We start from the raw sequence: 13,316 nt of genomic DNA, 5'->3' as shown, positions 1-13,316 counted from the left end.
AATGTTTTTATTTTTGAAATTTGTAGGGCGGATGCATAAAGTCCAGTTCTCACACCCACTGCTCTAGAAACGCATATTAAAGATCTGGTTCTGGATTTAGCTGTCCTGGAAAGGTTGTGTTAAGTAGGATTGAAAATCAGCGCTCAAGAAGATCTGTAACAGCTCACTGCTTGTCAGTGCTGGAGTTCATGCAGGCTGTCACACAAAGACATAGTTATTTACTTGTATTAACAAGTTCTTCAAGCTGTGCTGGTCTCATGTATTCTGCAGCCCTTGTGCTGCTGCAGAATTTGGTGCTCTTGAAATTCTGTATTGACAGTTAGAAGAGCGTATTTTTACTTTGCAATTTCAAAGCAAGGACAGTGGCATCTGTTAATCAAGAGTGAGTGACTTCACACAAGCTGTGCATGAAAAGGATAGACCCCAGAACAGTGCATCTCCTTGGAACTACAGGAAGATAAATAACTGCTCTTTCTGATGATACTTGTAATTTCAGTGAAGAGTTAATGTAACTCCAGCTTTTGACTTTAAAGCTTGTGTGTTTGATAGTGTCTTCAGCTGTCAACCCTGCCAATCTGCTGGTGATTAACCACCTTGCAGAAGGGACAGCAAAGTGCCAGCTTCTTGATCATTGCTATTCATCAACCAGTGATTTAGCTTAAACTGTCAAAAAAAAGGAGAGCATCAACTACAGGATGCTTCACTCCTAGTTGCCTTTTGGACCTCAGTGTGTTTATATGCTGTGTTTCTGTTGAGAAGCTTCTAATACTTTGCTTTTGAATAATCTTAATGTTTGGGCCTAAAACTGATAGTGCTTCTGCAGAAGAGGGCTGGGGGAGTCTCTAGCCTCCGAGAAAAGTGGTGTAGATCTTGGTACTGGTGTAAAACCTTCCAGTCATATAACTGCCACGTGGATGTGATGAGATAGTTCTGATCATATAATGGAGATTGTGGTTTGTTCATTGCTAGTGTTTCACTGCGAGTAGTGGGATCAATATTCATATTGATCCTTTCACCTGGTATGTTTTGCGTACCTGGTAACTGGTTTGCCACCTGAATGAAGGAAGTATGTGTGGTGGTAGTTCTTGTGGTACAGACCTGTGAATCTCCAAACAGCTCATATTGTATCATACATAATTCTTGTTCTTCATAATGCTTATAAATGAATGCACATACAGTGTTAATGTCCTTTTGGGTCTTGTTAATGTCATATCAGTGATGGAATATTTCATGTGGGAGTTTACATGTCTATATTTTATAGCATAGACTATGAAATTCTGGTTAAGTTAATTAAATTGGCAGTAGTGTGAACTTTCAGTAGTGTGAAACATTTCAGTGATGCTTTACTGGAATTACTTATCAGTTACTTTCAATAGGAAATGAATAATATATTTTTGATTAAAAACTCCCAAATTCATTGGGAATATTGTAAAGATTTTTTAGATCAAAGCTCTTACACCTCCCGCTGAAAGCTCTTCTAACTGTAACGAACTGATACCGTTTAAAGCCCTACTCTTTTTTGCATTAACTTATAATTCATTACTTGATGAGTATAGTGACTTGTTAAAAGAAAAAAAATCAAGCATGCCAGTGCCAGTCTTTATCCAATATTGACATGAATTACACATGATAGAGTGAAGCTTACTCATGTGTCACTGCCCCTGATTGCCTTACAGTCTTTTCTCTCTATCTCTCCAGGCCCCACCTTTGATTTTCCCCCACCTTTGATTTCCCACTCCCCTTTTCAGGTTAGGTCAGGACAGTGTTCAAAGAGATGCTTTGGCTTATGAATAATTCACTCTAAGTGAAGGTTAGGCAAGAAAAAATGTATTAAATATATTCCTTTGACACATAACCGAGAAGTTCAGTGTTCAAAATGTGAGTTGTGAAATACTTATTACAGCTTTGTGTCTTGAAGTCCCACATTCTAGTTATTCTAATTCAGTTAAAAAGAGATCTATCTGCTTGTACCCTACTTCGGTGTTTCTGGAAAGGCACACTGATTCGTGTTGTACATGCTTATTTCAGTTGGCATTTTCAAGTACCTGCTTTCAGTTGTCTTACTCAACTCGCGTATTTTGGGTTGGTGTGGTTTTGGTTTTTTTTTTATAAATATTCTGCAGTAACGTTATGAACTGGGCTAATGCTTGTATGTGTGTATGCATACATACCACACTTGTTTAGAGCACGTATGTGTGCCAGCACATACTTTCAGATATATGTCTATTCACTTGGACACTTTTTTAGGTGAAACAAAATGATATTTCCATTCCAATATTAAAGTTAATTCGAGCTTGTTCTGATAGACATTACTGTTAGCCGGTTCCCATAATTTTACATGTGAATGATATTGTAATAATTGTATAAATCCTTAGAATCCACCAAACATTTTCTTTGGGAATAGTTGCTATTTGTGTTGTAATTACTGCTTTAATAATAGTAAGTTACCTTGAGTACCAAGACTTCGAAATAATTTCTGTTACCCTTTCCAATTTTCAAGTTGTAAGGAGAAATTCAGGACAAGAAATGTTTGAAATAGCAATTTGGTGTTACTGCATAGGCAGGTAGACCAAAAGAAACCTATTCTTTTTATATAACTGAATTGTAATCAGAGTTTAGAAAACTTTTCTTGGCAAACCATGAGTAGGAGATAATATTTTTACTAAAGAACTTGTAAAAGATTATGAAGGATATTATGCAGATGGGTTGCTACACTTGGAAACTTTTCGTGTTCCATATGGCTTATCTGCAGTACACTTGCTGAAAGGAGGCATTCAGTCAGTTACTGCTGCTACTGATTTATATTTTAACCATTGCAAGTATGTGAAGAGATGTATGTGGGAGAATGTGTATGTGCCTATAGATGTTCCCACTTGAGTAAGGATTGAAAAAAGTATTTATATATTTGAGCTTTGTAACATGGAACTGTTTTGCTTGGTTTTACCATTAATTTTGTTTGTTGCAGGATTCATTCCCTGAAAGGACTATAAAATAAATTTAGTTTCTATACTAAGGAATAGTTTCTTCTTCCTGAAGATGAACATAGATTTAGTTTGTCTTTTAAAAAAAACTCTTGAATTAGATCGACTTAGACTGGCGATTTAGTACTTTTTAATGGTACTTTCTGTAAAACAGGTAAAATGAAAAGCTGCTCAGCGATATGAAATTTAATAATCTAATAAGTTGTACAGAAAGTGAAACAAAGACAAATGCATCACATGTATGACTTTCGAGAGCTTAGCTTAATGTTCCCTGTGGAAACAGTATTATTAGTGCCAATGGATTGCTGTCTTTCAAGTCTCAAGAAGTTTGTTTAGGAATGAGCAATCAAGTAAGTGGTTTCCCTTGCTATACCTTCTAGTCCAGTGTATTGTGTACTACTCTGGAGGTGAAAAGAGTGGATTTTATAGTCCAAAAAATTGTTATTCTTTAATAATTGCTTGTGGTTTATCTATTTACAATAACGTTTCACAGCAAAGAAGCTTCAAGCTAGAATTTAAGCTTCATACCATATCACATCTAAAACCCTTTTGTATGTGTTATTTTATATAAATGAGAGTTTGAGTCCTGAGTGCCATCTTTATCATATCTTGGAGGAATTTGACAGCTAGCTTTCATGTTTGGCAAGCTAGAGATACATGTTAAAATTTGCCAGATACTGGAAGTGCTCCAACATTTGAAACAAGACCATGTCTTTTCTTAGAGTGGTATATAACAGGGACACTGATAAAATTTCAAATCATGAACATTTTTCATCTGTAAATGATGAATATGTTTGCCTAAAACTGAGCACAGAGCATTGCTTAAAAGGCTCTTCCTCGTATTTTATGTTTGTAAAACCCTGGAATAAGTAATTAATTCTAAACTTCCTTTTTCCCCCTAACATACTGTAATATTTGACCAAGAAATAAAATCACTGTAGCAAACTTTGTTAAAGTACTGTACTCAGAATTTTTGATATCTAGCTATTTTTGCATAACAACAATTACTTTTGAAATACTGCTACTGATTGAGCACAAGTATGGAAAATATTATTTAAGTAAGCTAAAAGTAAAGTGTGTCAATTTTTAAGATTTTACTTAGTATACATTATTTAGGTTGAGGAGCCTACCAGAAAGATTGGTGAGACCTTGTTCTTTAGAGAAGCTAAGCTCTCCAAATTGCTTAGCTCGTAGAAATGTCTGTCATAATCTAATTTGACCTCCTTTGCGTTTCACTGAAGTTTTGAAAGCTGGGCACTGCTCCGCTGTACTGTGCTGGTTTGGGATGTATGTATTTGTGACTATAATTAGAATGTGAAATTCTAACTGATAACGTAGCAAAATGTAATTGAAAATGTGTCGGGAGGACTGAAAGGAATGGTGGTAAGGCTAAGCTTAAGTAGCCTCCTAACTCAAAGGAAAGGAAAACAGCTTCATAATGTAATTTGCAGGTGCTTCAGTGGTTGAATATATAGTTGAGAATATTAATAAGATTTACAAAATTTGTAAACATTATATAAAATAATCTCATACATCTAACTATGAAAAAATAAAGCTTACAGAAATAATGTTGATGAGCGTCAAACACAAAACACCGTTACCGAGTTAAATTATGTGATTTTTCTCTGGCGGTTCACTTTTGATGTATATGCTGCACTTAAATTTACTCATACTTGTGTTTTAGACAGTGCTAAAATTTGTTTACCCAGCACCGCAGGGTTAAGCTCTGAGTTTGCAAAACTGTGGTGTTACTTTGGAGAAAAGAAACAGAAATGATGATACTTCTGAAGCCAAACTGACCTACAGGAAGTCGAAACTATAAATAACTTTCAGTAACTAAGAATACTCTTCAGATACTTAATATGTTTTATATGTAATAGTGGAGAAATTATTATATGTAAAGGATGTTACACAGTAATATTGTTCAGGGTGATGAAAGTGAAATATTTTGTGTTATAAAAGAAGAAAAATCCAGCCTGTTTTTAGGCTTAACTTCTTGGCAATAACGTGTAACAGGAAGCAAATAATAAAGCGATTGTCATGCTTTCAGCATGACTTTTTGCTGTATGTAAAGTCTGTAATGATACATGTGGTTCTTGCCAGCTGAATCTCTCTCCACTGTGGGAAGAAGGGAACTGAACTGCATTAAAGGAATATGCCCTTTTTTCTCTCACTGATGTGTCACATAATAAGAATGAAAACTGGGTGGGAGTTTGGTGCTGTGACTACTGTCTTTGTCTTTCATTTTGCGAATATCTCAGAAAACAGGTGCGGCTTTTTAAGTAGGATGTGATTGTCAGTGATGGCTGAGGCTATGGTTGGTCACTGCCAGGAAGGACAGGCCATTCCTTCTGTGTACTTTGTGGTGCTCAGCCCGTACATCAGAAAACCACTTTATTCCTGCTATGATTGAAAACAAACCCGGCAAAAATCAGTTAAATAAAGAACGGCCAAGGAGAATTTTCTGTCGTTTTAGTAAAGAAGAAATGACTTATTGCGGGCTTGAGCAAACATCAGAGTTGGCGTAAGGGCGATCTGTAGGATCCTGCGCTGCTGTGGCAGTAAGTTGTTGCTGTCAGTCAGCTTGTCAAACTGCTCCCACAGATCTCAGCAGTTCCCTACAGCCTGGGGGAATAACCTTAAAGCATGGATCCCTCATCATCTGCAGAGATGGAATGTAAGACTGATCCTGAAGGCTGCAGTGTGACTAAATAGCTCTCAGCTGTCCTTGGATCCCTCTTTTAGGAATGATTTTTCTTTGTTCCTGAAGATTGATAGGAAAGGTGTTTTTGCAGCCCGGACTAATGGTACTGGCTTTGGCATTTTATTGGTGTGAGGTTGCAACTTCGCAATCTTTTGCGTCAGTGATCTTATCGTTATTCCCATCACGCATGACAGAACACAACGCTCAGTCCTGTCCTTTCTGCACAGAGCTGTGTGAGCACTTGGCGACTGCATGTGTGGATGAGGAGCCTTTGGAATTGGGTGCACGTGGCTGCAGTGTCCTCTCCTTCTCCAGTGTTGCATGGCAGCTCTGTAGAGCATCAAGAAACTGTTTAATTAGTTATCCTTTTGATAACCATGGTGTACCTGCTTGCTGGAGCAGCAGTCATATTTGGCAGTGCTAGTGGAGCCTTTCTGGTACTTCAGGCCTGAGGAATACTTAAACTTTTTTAAATTACAATTTTTTAAAAAGTATTTACTCCAACTTTGTGCTGCTTCACAGCTTTTCTGTGCTCTGACTGCAGCAGCAGAAACAGAACTAGGCACTGGTTTTAAGTGAAAGATTTGATTTTTCCAAAGGAAATTACTTTTCATTTCAGTCTTAGTCAAATTTTGGAAATGTTTTGCCTCATGATTTGGGATGAAACACCAACCGAAATCCTGTTTGGCCAGCTCTGATACTAAGTGCAAAAATAGAGCTGTTAACATGATACGTAGTAGCATTTCCTTTTTGTGTAACATTACAAGAAACCCAACACTGAAAATGTTTTGAATGAACTGATGCTTTTTTGTACTTCGTAACACTTTTTGCATATGAGGTCATCATGGTTTTGTTCTTTAAGGCAGAAAAATATTATTTCCTGAGGTGATAATGAACATAATCAAGTTCTCTATGGTTGGTAAGGAGCCCAGGTCACCAATACCACGAGTCTTGGCTTTTTTAACCACACTCACTGAGTTGGAGCACAAAACATGCTGCTTGTGCTCTTTTGACCATTAGCAACGTGTCCTTTCCAAGTCGGATATCAAAACCAGGATCTTTCATGGGGAGGAGGGCAGCTGGGGGTTGTCACTTCAGTTCATCTCTGCTAGCAGTAGTCTGTGTTTGTTAGTTCAGAGTTTCTCGTTTTCAGAACTGCCGATGACCAGTACGTAGAGTGTGAGTTTGCGTGAGAGGAGCAGGGTGCAGCTGGGCTGGAACAAGCCTTGGAGAAGATGGTGACTTGATTTCATGCTGTGGAGACTCAGCAGGCTTAAAGCTCCTGCATTTCATGTTTCTCTGTTGGATTTTGTCGAAAGACATTTATGCTAAAATAATTACACCGTGATGGTGGAATGTTATCTTTGTTTCCTCATGGATCATACAATAAATAATGTCTTTGTATTTTTGTACTCTTTGGTATCCATAGTATCGCATTCAGTAAAATTTATGTTGAATTGTAGACAGAAGCTAATTATTTTTTTGTTGTTGGTGGGTTTTTTTTTTTGTGAGAAGCTCTTCTCCTGTTCCTTTGATGCTTCTTGGCAAGGCACGATTCTTTTCTTAAATTAGCAAAACACAGTGCAATTAAAAATTGCTTTGCATATGTGTGGGGAAGTTCAGGAAAATATTGGGGCTCTCGTACCATGTGCTTGAATGTAATATTTAAACCTCTAATAGCTAGTCCAGCTGTTCTCATACAATGTTTTTCTAAGCTCTGCCATTCAAAAAAAAATCTATGTTAAACTAATAGTTATAATTTTAGCATATTTCAGTTTTACACAGTGGAACAAAAGTAGTTTAAAACTTCTGGGTCAGTCTGCACTATCAAGATGATCACAGCTGTCTGGAACACTTGTATAGCGACTTCGTACGTCACACAACTATATGATTGTGTTTAATTCTTTTAAAAATATTTCATATCTGCCTTGGTTCATCAATACTTTGCATTGACAAAAATCAGTACTTTTCTGTCATCAGTTAGTTAATTCAGTCTAATATCAAAGCTGCACAATCTCATTTACTGAAGACACAATACAGTTTCTTGGCGAACATGTTGGAACAATTTCCAGTAATTCTGGCTAAGTCTTAGAGGAAGTGGAAAGTAATACAGATTAACTCAAAAAGCTACACATTCCCTTAGATGATCTGGAAAATGAGACTTAACACTAGAAGATAATTACAGTGAGCATCCAGTAGCAAAACTTGAAGTTTAATGTTCTTTTTCCCTTGTAGTGCAGTAGAAAACTTGTGTTCTGTATTTCTTAGCCCTGACTGCAAACATTCTGAATTTTATTCTAAACAAGCTTGTGTACCACAGCAGAGAAATAAAACTCTCTTCATGTTACCAATTAGTGAGACTAAATAACATTTGTGTATTCCCTCTCTTACCTTCAGAGTTAATAAAATTTTAGTCTCCATGATAATATCTTGGAAATAGCTCAGGGAGAGCGAGTTATTTACATTAATTAGGGAAGTAACAAATTTTAGCTATAGAGAATCTCAAGGGTGGAGTCAGCACTTGTTTATGGAGTTTGGCTTTCCTGTGTCCCCACAGAGCAATTCCCAGTGGTCATGGCCTTCCTTTTTTCCCTTGAGCCAGAGCCTGCTATCATGTCTCACTCTGCAGCCTGTGAGAAAGCTGAGGCTGGGCTGTCTCGCGTAGGCTTCGCCTGGCCGTGCGAACAGATTACAGCATTCCACTTGTTCGTACGAGCCATGGAGCAGAAATGTTTTACTATTATGTTACTGGGCAATGATAAAGTTAACAGTCTTTTTATGGTAAGGTCCTCGAAGTGGCAGTTCGTGTTTTAGCGATAAGGAGACAGAGCTTTAGATATCAGACCCAGACTTACTATCTGTAGCAGTGAACCATGGCTTAAATCCTTCCACAATGACAGGAACCCCATCTGGAGTGAAGGTTTCCAGAACCTTAAATGGGAGATACTGAGGCATTTTCCTTCCTTTTGAGTTGAAGCAGAGTTAACCCCATTGTTATCGAAAATAAAAATAACCGGTCGCCAAGAGGAAGGATGCATTTTTATATTTAACTAAATCTCTTCCTTTATATTGGAACTTTGAGCGTAATTTTCAGACAGATCCAGGAGGATGAATTGGCAGCATTACACTTGAAAGATTCCACTTGAATGTTTTAGAGTATTGAAAGAAGCACTAATGAAACTCCTGTGCTGCAATACTTAAAATTGCTCTACCGTTTTTATCAAAGGAGGTGAACTAGACAGTCAGTGTGTGTGTTTCTTGCAAGATCTTTCTTCGTAGTGTGTAAATAGAGCCTGTAGCCGTGCCTCAGGCACTGCGTGTGCGTGTGACACTGAACACCATGTAAAGACATACTTGTCTTCTATTTATAGAATTCTGTGGGTCGCAGGGGTTAAGTGTAATCCAGATTACATAGTGTTAACATTTTCCCTGCTGATACCGAAGTGTAGAAGACTGGCGGGCTGACTTGTTGGGAAGGGCCGGGAGAGGGATAAGAGGCTCCGACCTTGAGAGGCCCAACAGCCAGCCCTTGTATGGCCAACTCCATATATGTGTCCAGCTGATTGGTTCGGGGAGCAGGATCTATGCTGTGACAGGTGCTGGAGGAACCTACACCTGTTTTCCCCATATGCTGATTTAGTGATTGCATTTTTGTGGGAGTTCCAGATACTGTGTGGGATACGCAGAGCATGCCAGGAAACTTGAGAAGGAATAATAGCTCATGGTGACCTGTGATATTAAAGAATTTCAGATGGCGTAATTGAATTTTCAAGTACTGCTCTAAAACTGAAGTAGAAATAGTCAATGTTTTGCCACGTATATGAATAGTGAGAAAGTCTTGTGCACGTTTTATTGTACTAAAAATTAGTAAATAGCACTTAAAGAAAAAATGCTGATTAATACTATAGTTTAAACTAAACATAGTTTGTTTTTTAATCAGAAATGCAGTGTGTTATGGAAACATGTAGCTCATACAGGAAAACAAATGCAACCTCTTTATGGTGCTGAGAACGTCAACTTGCAGATTTCAAATCCTTAGGGTTTTTTAGTGTAGAATTCATAGAATATAGATAACTTCTCAGGAAAATGAAACATAATCTCCCCATGCCTCTCTAGTCCTACTACTGCCTTATTTACTGCTAATGTGTACCTGGTTAAAAATTTATCTTGCTTTCTTTTTGAAACTTTTTTGAAACAATAAAGATTTTTCCGTAGGTAGTATTTTAAATCTTGTTTTGTTATAAATAAGAACTTGTGAAGAAGGATTTCTGATTGTGTAACAGCGTGAAAAAGAAAAACAACAAGGAATACAAATATATTTTAAAATTTGGTCATGAGACCTGTAGTTTCACATCCTTTCTTTCAGTAGCTCATTGGTAATGCCTAGATTGTAGATGAGTTTGTGTTGTGGTTTTTTTTTTCCTAGGGGATGTTGATGTCAGTTCTCCATGAGAAAACAGGAAGTAGCCCAATAAAGCAGTTGCATCAAGTTAGTCTAAAGGAGTCTGAAAAAACTTATATTTAGCAAACTAAGTCGTTTTAGTGAGGGATTATGTAATTTCTTTTTATACTTTTTTTCAGTTCTTGTTATCACACAGGATGACAGAAGTGCAGGAAAATACTGCCTTTATAAACTATTGAGACCAAGTGTTACATATGTTAATGTACTGCGGTTTGAAATTTGATTGAAAATTTTAGCAACTGTATTTCTCAGAGTTTAACTGTATGCTCTTTAGAACGTGAATACTAAAATTTGGATTCTGAAATAATTTTATTAAAGATCCAGTAAACTTTTAATTACTGGTGATGACGTTAACTCCTTTGCCATAGGCTTGAAAGTTCCCTGTGTGCCAGGCAACTTGACTCCATCAGCCTGTATGTAAAAACGGTTTTGCATGGAACACTGGAGGGATGAGGTGGTTGTAGGTTAAAGTTACCCGTAAGATGGCACCTGGGAGAGTCTGTTTGTGTATTGTGCCAGTTTTGAAAGACTAAGCGGGTCTGTTGAACAGTGAGTTTTGTCTGTGAAAGTTTTATGTAGTTTCAGTGGCCCTAAATGATTCAGTAGTATACAAAACTTCTTGGCAAGTTAGTATGATTTGTATGTGAATTTTCCAATTGTATTTCAGACTTTAAGAAAGAAAGGCCTTAATGGTTGTGAGAGCCCTGATGCTGACGATTACTTTGAGCACAGTCCACTATCGGAGGACAGATTCAGCAAACTAAATGAAGATAGTGATTTTATTTTCAAGCGAGGCCCTGTAAGTACTTTTATTTTATCTCTACTTTTTATTTGTTGATCCTTTTTATTAACTTCATTATTTAGGCTCTGAACAAGAAGGAACACAGAGGGTGCGACAGCCCGGACCCTGACACTTCATATGTGCTCACGCCACATACAGAAGAAAAATATAAAAAAATTAATGAAGAGTTTGATAATATGATGCGGAATCATAAAATCGCAGTGAGTACTAAAGTATGGTTTGTGCTTCTATTACATGCATGAGAATTTTCACGGTGTTTGCTTACCACTGAAAACTACTGCAAAGACAAGAGGACATAATGGTTTGAGAAGGGAATACGTATTTTTGAGGAAAAATGAGATGCTGGTACTTGATCTCCTTAAAATAAATTTTACCTTAAAGAATAAGAAGTTTTATCTCTAGCTTCTCTCTTGCACTCACAGTTTTTCATGCCTTGTGAACATGAGGTAACATTTCTGAATTTCAGGAGCCTAGCTGCATTGCCTAATCCTACCTAAAATATTTTTATAAAGATAGATTTTGGTGTGGGATGCAGCATAGTTTGTTTACATCTTACCTGTAATCAAGATTTTACAATATATTATAAGCAGGCGAGTAGAATTGGGTTAATTTTGTCATGAAATCAGTAGAATTGTATTTTGCTGAAGACTGGATGCAGAAAGGTGTTTAGATGTTTAAAGATGAAGACTGGTGTGCCCTATGGGATCCTCAGAAGACTGGTGTCTTACTGCTATTAAAATTCGAACAGATTCTTCCTTGGACACTGAAAGATCTTTGAAAATTTTGTCCCGAGTGCCTAAGCCATATGCACCTATAAGTCATTTAAGATATTATGTCTTTTCAAAGCAACTATCCCATAGTGTGATCAGAGGATCATTTTTCATTTTAGTGTTCTCTAACTCAAAGATGAAATTATCATTGTCTGAACCCCATATATTTACTGGGCAGACTGTTCATATTCTCAGTTACATGTATCTCCTTTAATTTTGGGATCTAAGGCAAAAAAAATTTAGAAGGACCCTTGGAAGAGAGTTATTGGGCTCTAGAACTCGAGAGGTTTGGGGATAACAGTAGTATAAATCTTGCATGTTTTTCATGGAGGCATACATGATGTCATTTAGTTTCCATCTACAAAAAACACTTAGTGTTGAGTATTACAGGAGAAGTATTTTCTAAGACCAGGAATACAGGGCTCTGCCACAGCCTGTGAGTTTTTTAACATTGCAACTCTTGTAGCAGTTAAAGGTTAACCAGCACAGACCCTGGCGTAATTGAGTAGCATGTCCCCAAATGACTCACTGATAGTAGAAATTATTTCGTTGTTCAGAGCAGTAAGGCCATCTCTGGGGTCTTAACAGCAAACTGACGGTCACTAGGCATCACTCCTTTCAGGAAGTTCTTCGTGCTTAAATGAAGCCATTATCTTTTGTTCCTGCTTTGTTTTGAAGCTTTTGATACCCAACATTTCTGTCTTGAGACATCTTCTTCAGGCCTCATCTCTGTTTGGTACAGCTAAATTGCTCTCCCTTGATTTTCTGTGGTCTTGGTGTCTGTGTGGACATGAGTGTAAATAAAAAAGGCAACGTTATTTTTTTAGCTCTATAGTGCTGTATTTATAACTTAAATTGGACCTGTTGTGGTTCTATTTCCAGTACTTAGGGGTCTGTGTAAGAACATAGTTTCTTTTGTGCTCGTGCACTCATTACTGTCAAAGGATAGGAATGAGGCAAAGCGTGAAGGATTGGGTCATACCCAAATGAGTGCCATAGATGGGCAGAGGCAGCCTTTATTGTAAGGTGTGGGGGGAAGCTGTCATTTATTAGTTCTCTATTGAGAAACCTGCAGAAAAAATGTTCAGATTGTTAGCTTCTAGTATTGTTTTGAGCATACTTCAGGTATTTCGAGTTTAGTTTGAGTTATTTGGCAGCATGCTGTTTAAAAAGAACCTTTTTCTTGTAGATATTAAATAGTTTCTTGAAGTAGTATCCTGTGAAAACAAATACCAGTACAGCTTGTCATTAGTTAGACACTGTGAATGATTTGTTAGCATTACGTTGCTATGCTTCATTACTTTTTCCTTCTGTCTGTGCCAAAAATCGATAATTATTCTTAGGAATGCTTCACTAGGGACACTGTCTTTGGCTCTCACTAGTAAGAGATTTTGTTTCTTGCAGAAAATGTATTACGCTCTTTTAATTAGTGTAGTTATTGTTGTATTTCTAATATTATCAAAATTGTCCTACAAAAGTCTCATTCGAAGTAAATTTGCAGCTGCATATGACGAAAGTGCATCTTTTTAAGTGTACTTGCTAGGTCATGAGTGTTTGTCATCTGCCTTTGACTGCTAAATCAAAACTATTATAATCT

General features: G+C 37.2%; 1 protein-coding gene across 4 annotated transcripts in view; it reads left to right on the top strand.

Annotated features, from left to right (window-relative positions):
• The window catches only part of MEF2A (myocyte enhancer factor 2A), a 95,209-nt gene that overhangs the window by 55,097 nt on the left and 26,796 nt on the right, over nucleotides 1-13,316 (top strand). Inside the window, exons 4-5 of one of the 4 annotated variants that reach the window (XM_086620414.1) lie at nucleotides 10,815-10,946; nucleotides 11,012-11,149. In XM_086620414.1, the coding sequence (XP_086476540.1) occupies nucleotides 10,815-10,946; nucleotides 11,012-11,149 (270 nt within the window). The remainder of the gene's footprint in view (nucleotides 1-10,814; nucleotides 10,947-11,011; nucleotides 11,150-13,316) is intronic. The other 3 variants (XM_086620417.1, XM_086620415.1, XM_086620416.1) reach the window with 3 other exon arrangements.

Source organism: Tauraco erythrolophus, chromosome 14 (assembly GCF_009769465.1).
Source record: "Tauraco erythrolophus isolate bTauEry1 chromosome 14, bTauEry1.pri, whole genome shotgun sequence".
In the NCBI taxonomy this organism is placed as follows: Eukaryota; Metazoa; Chordata; class Aves; order Musophagiformes; family Musophagidae; genus Tauraco; species Tauraco erythrolophus.
The sequence above is the reverse complement of the archived record's forward strand: the minus strand, read 5'-3'. Positions and strand labels throughout refer to the sequence as shown.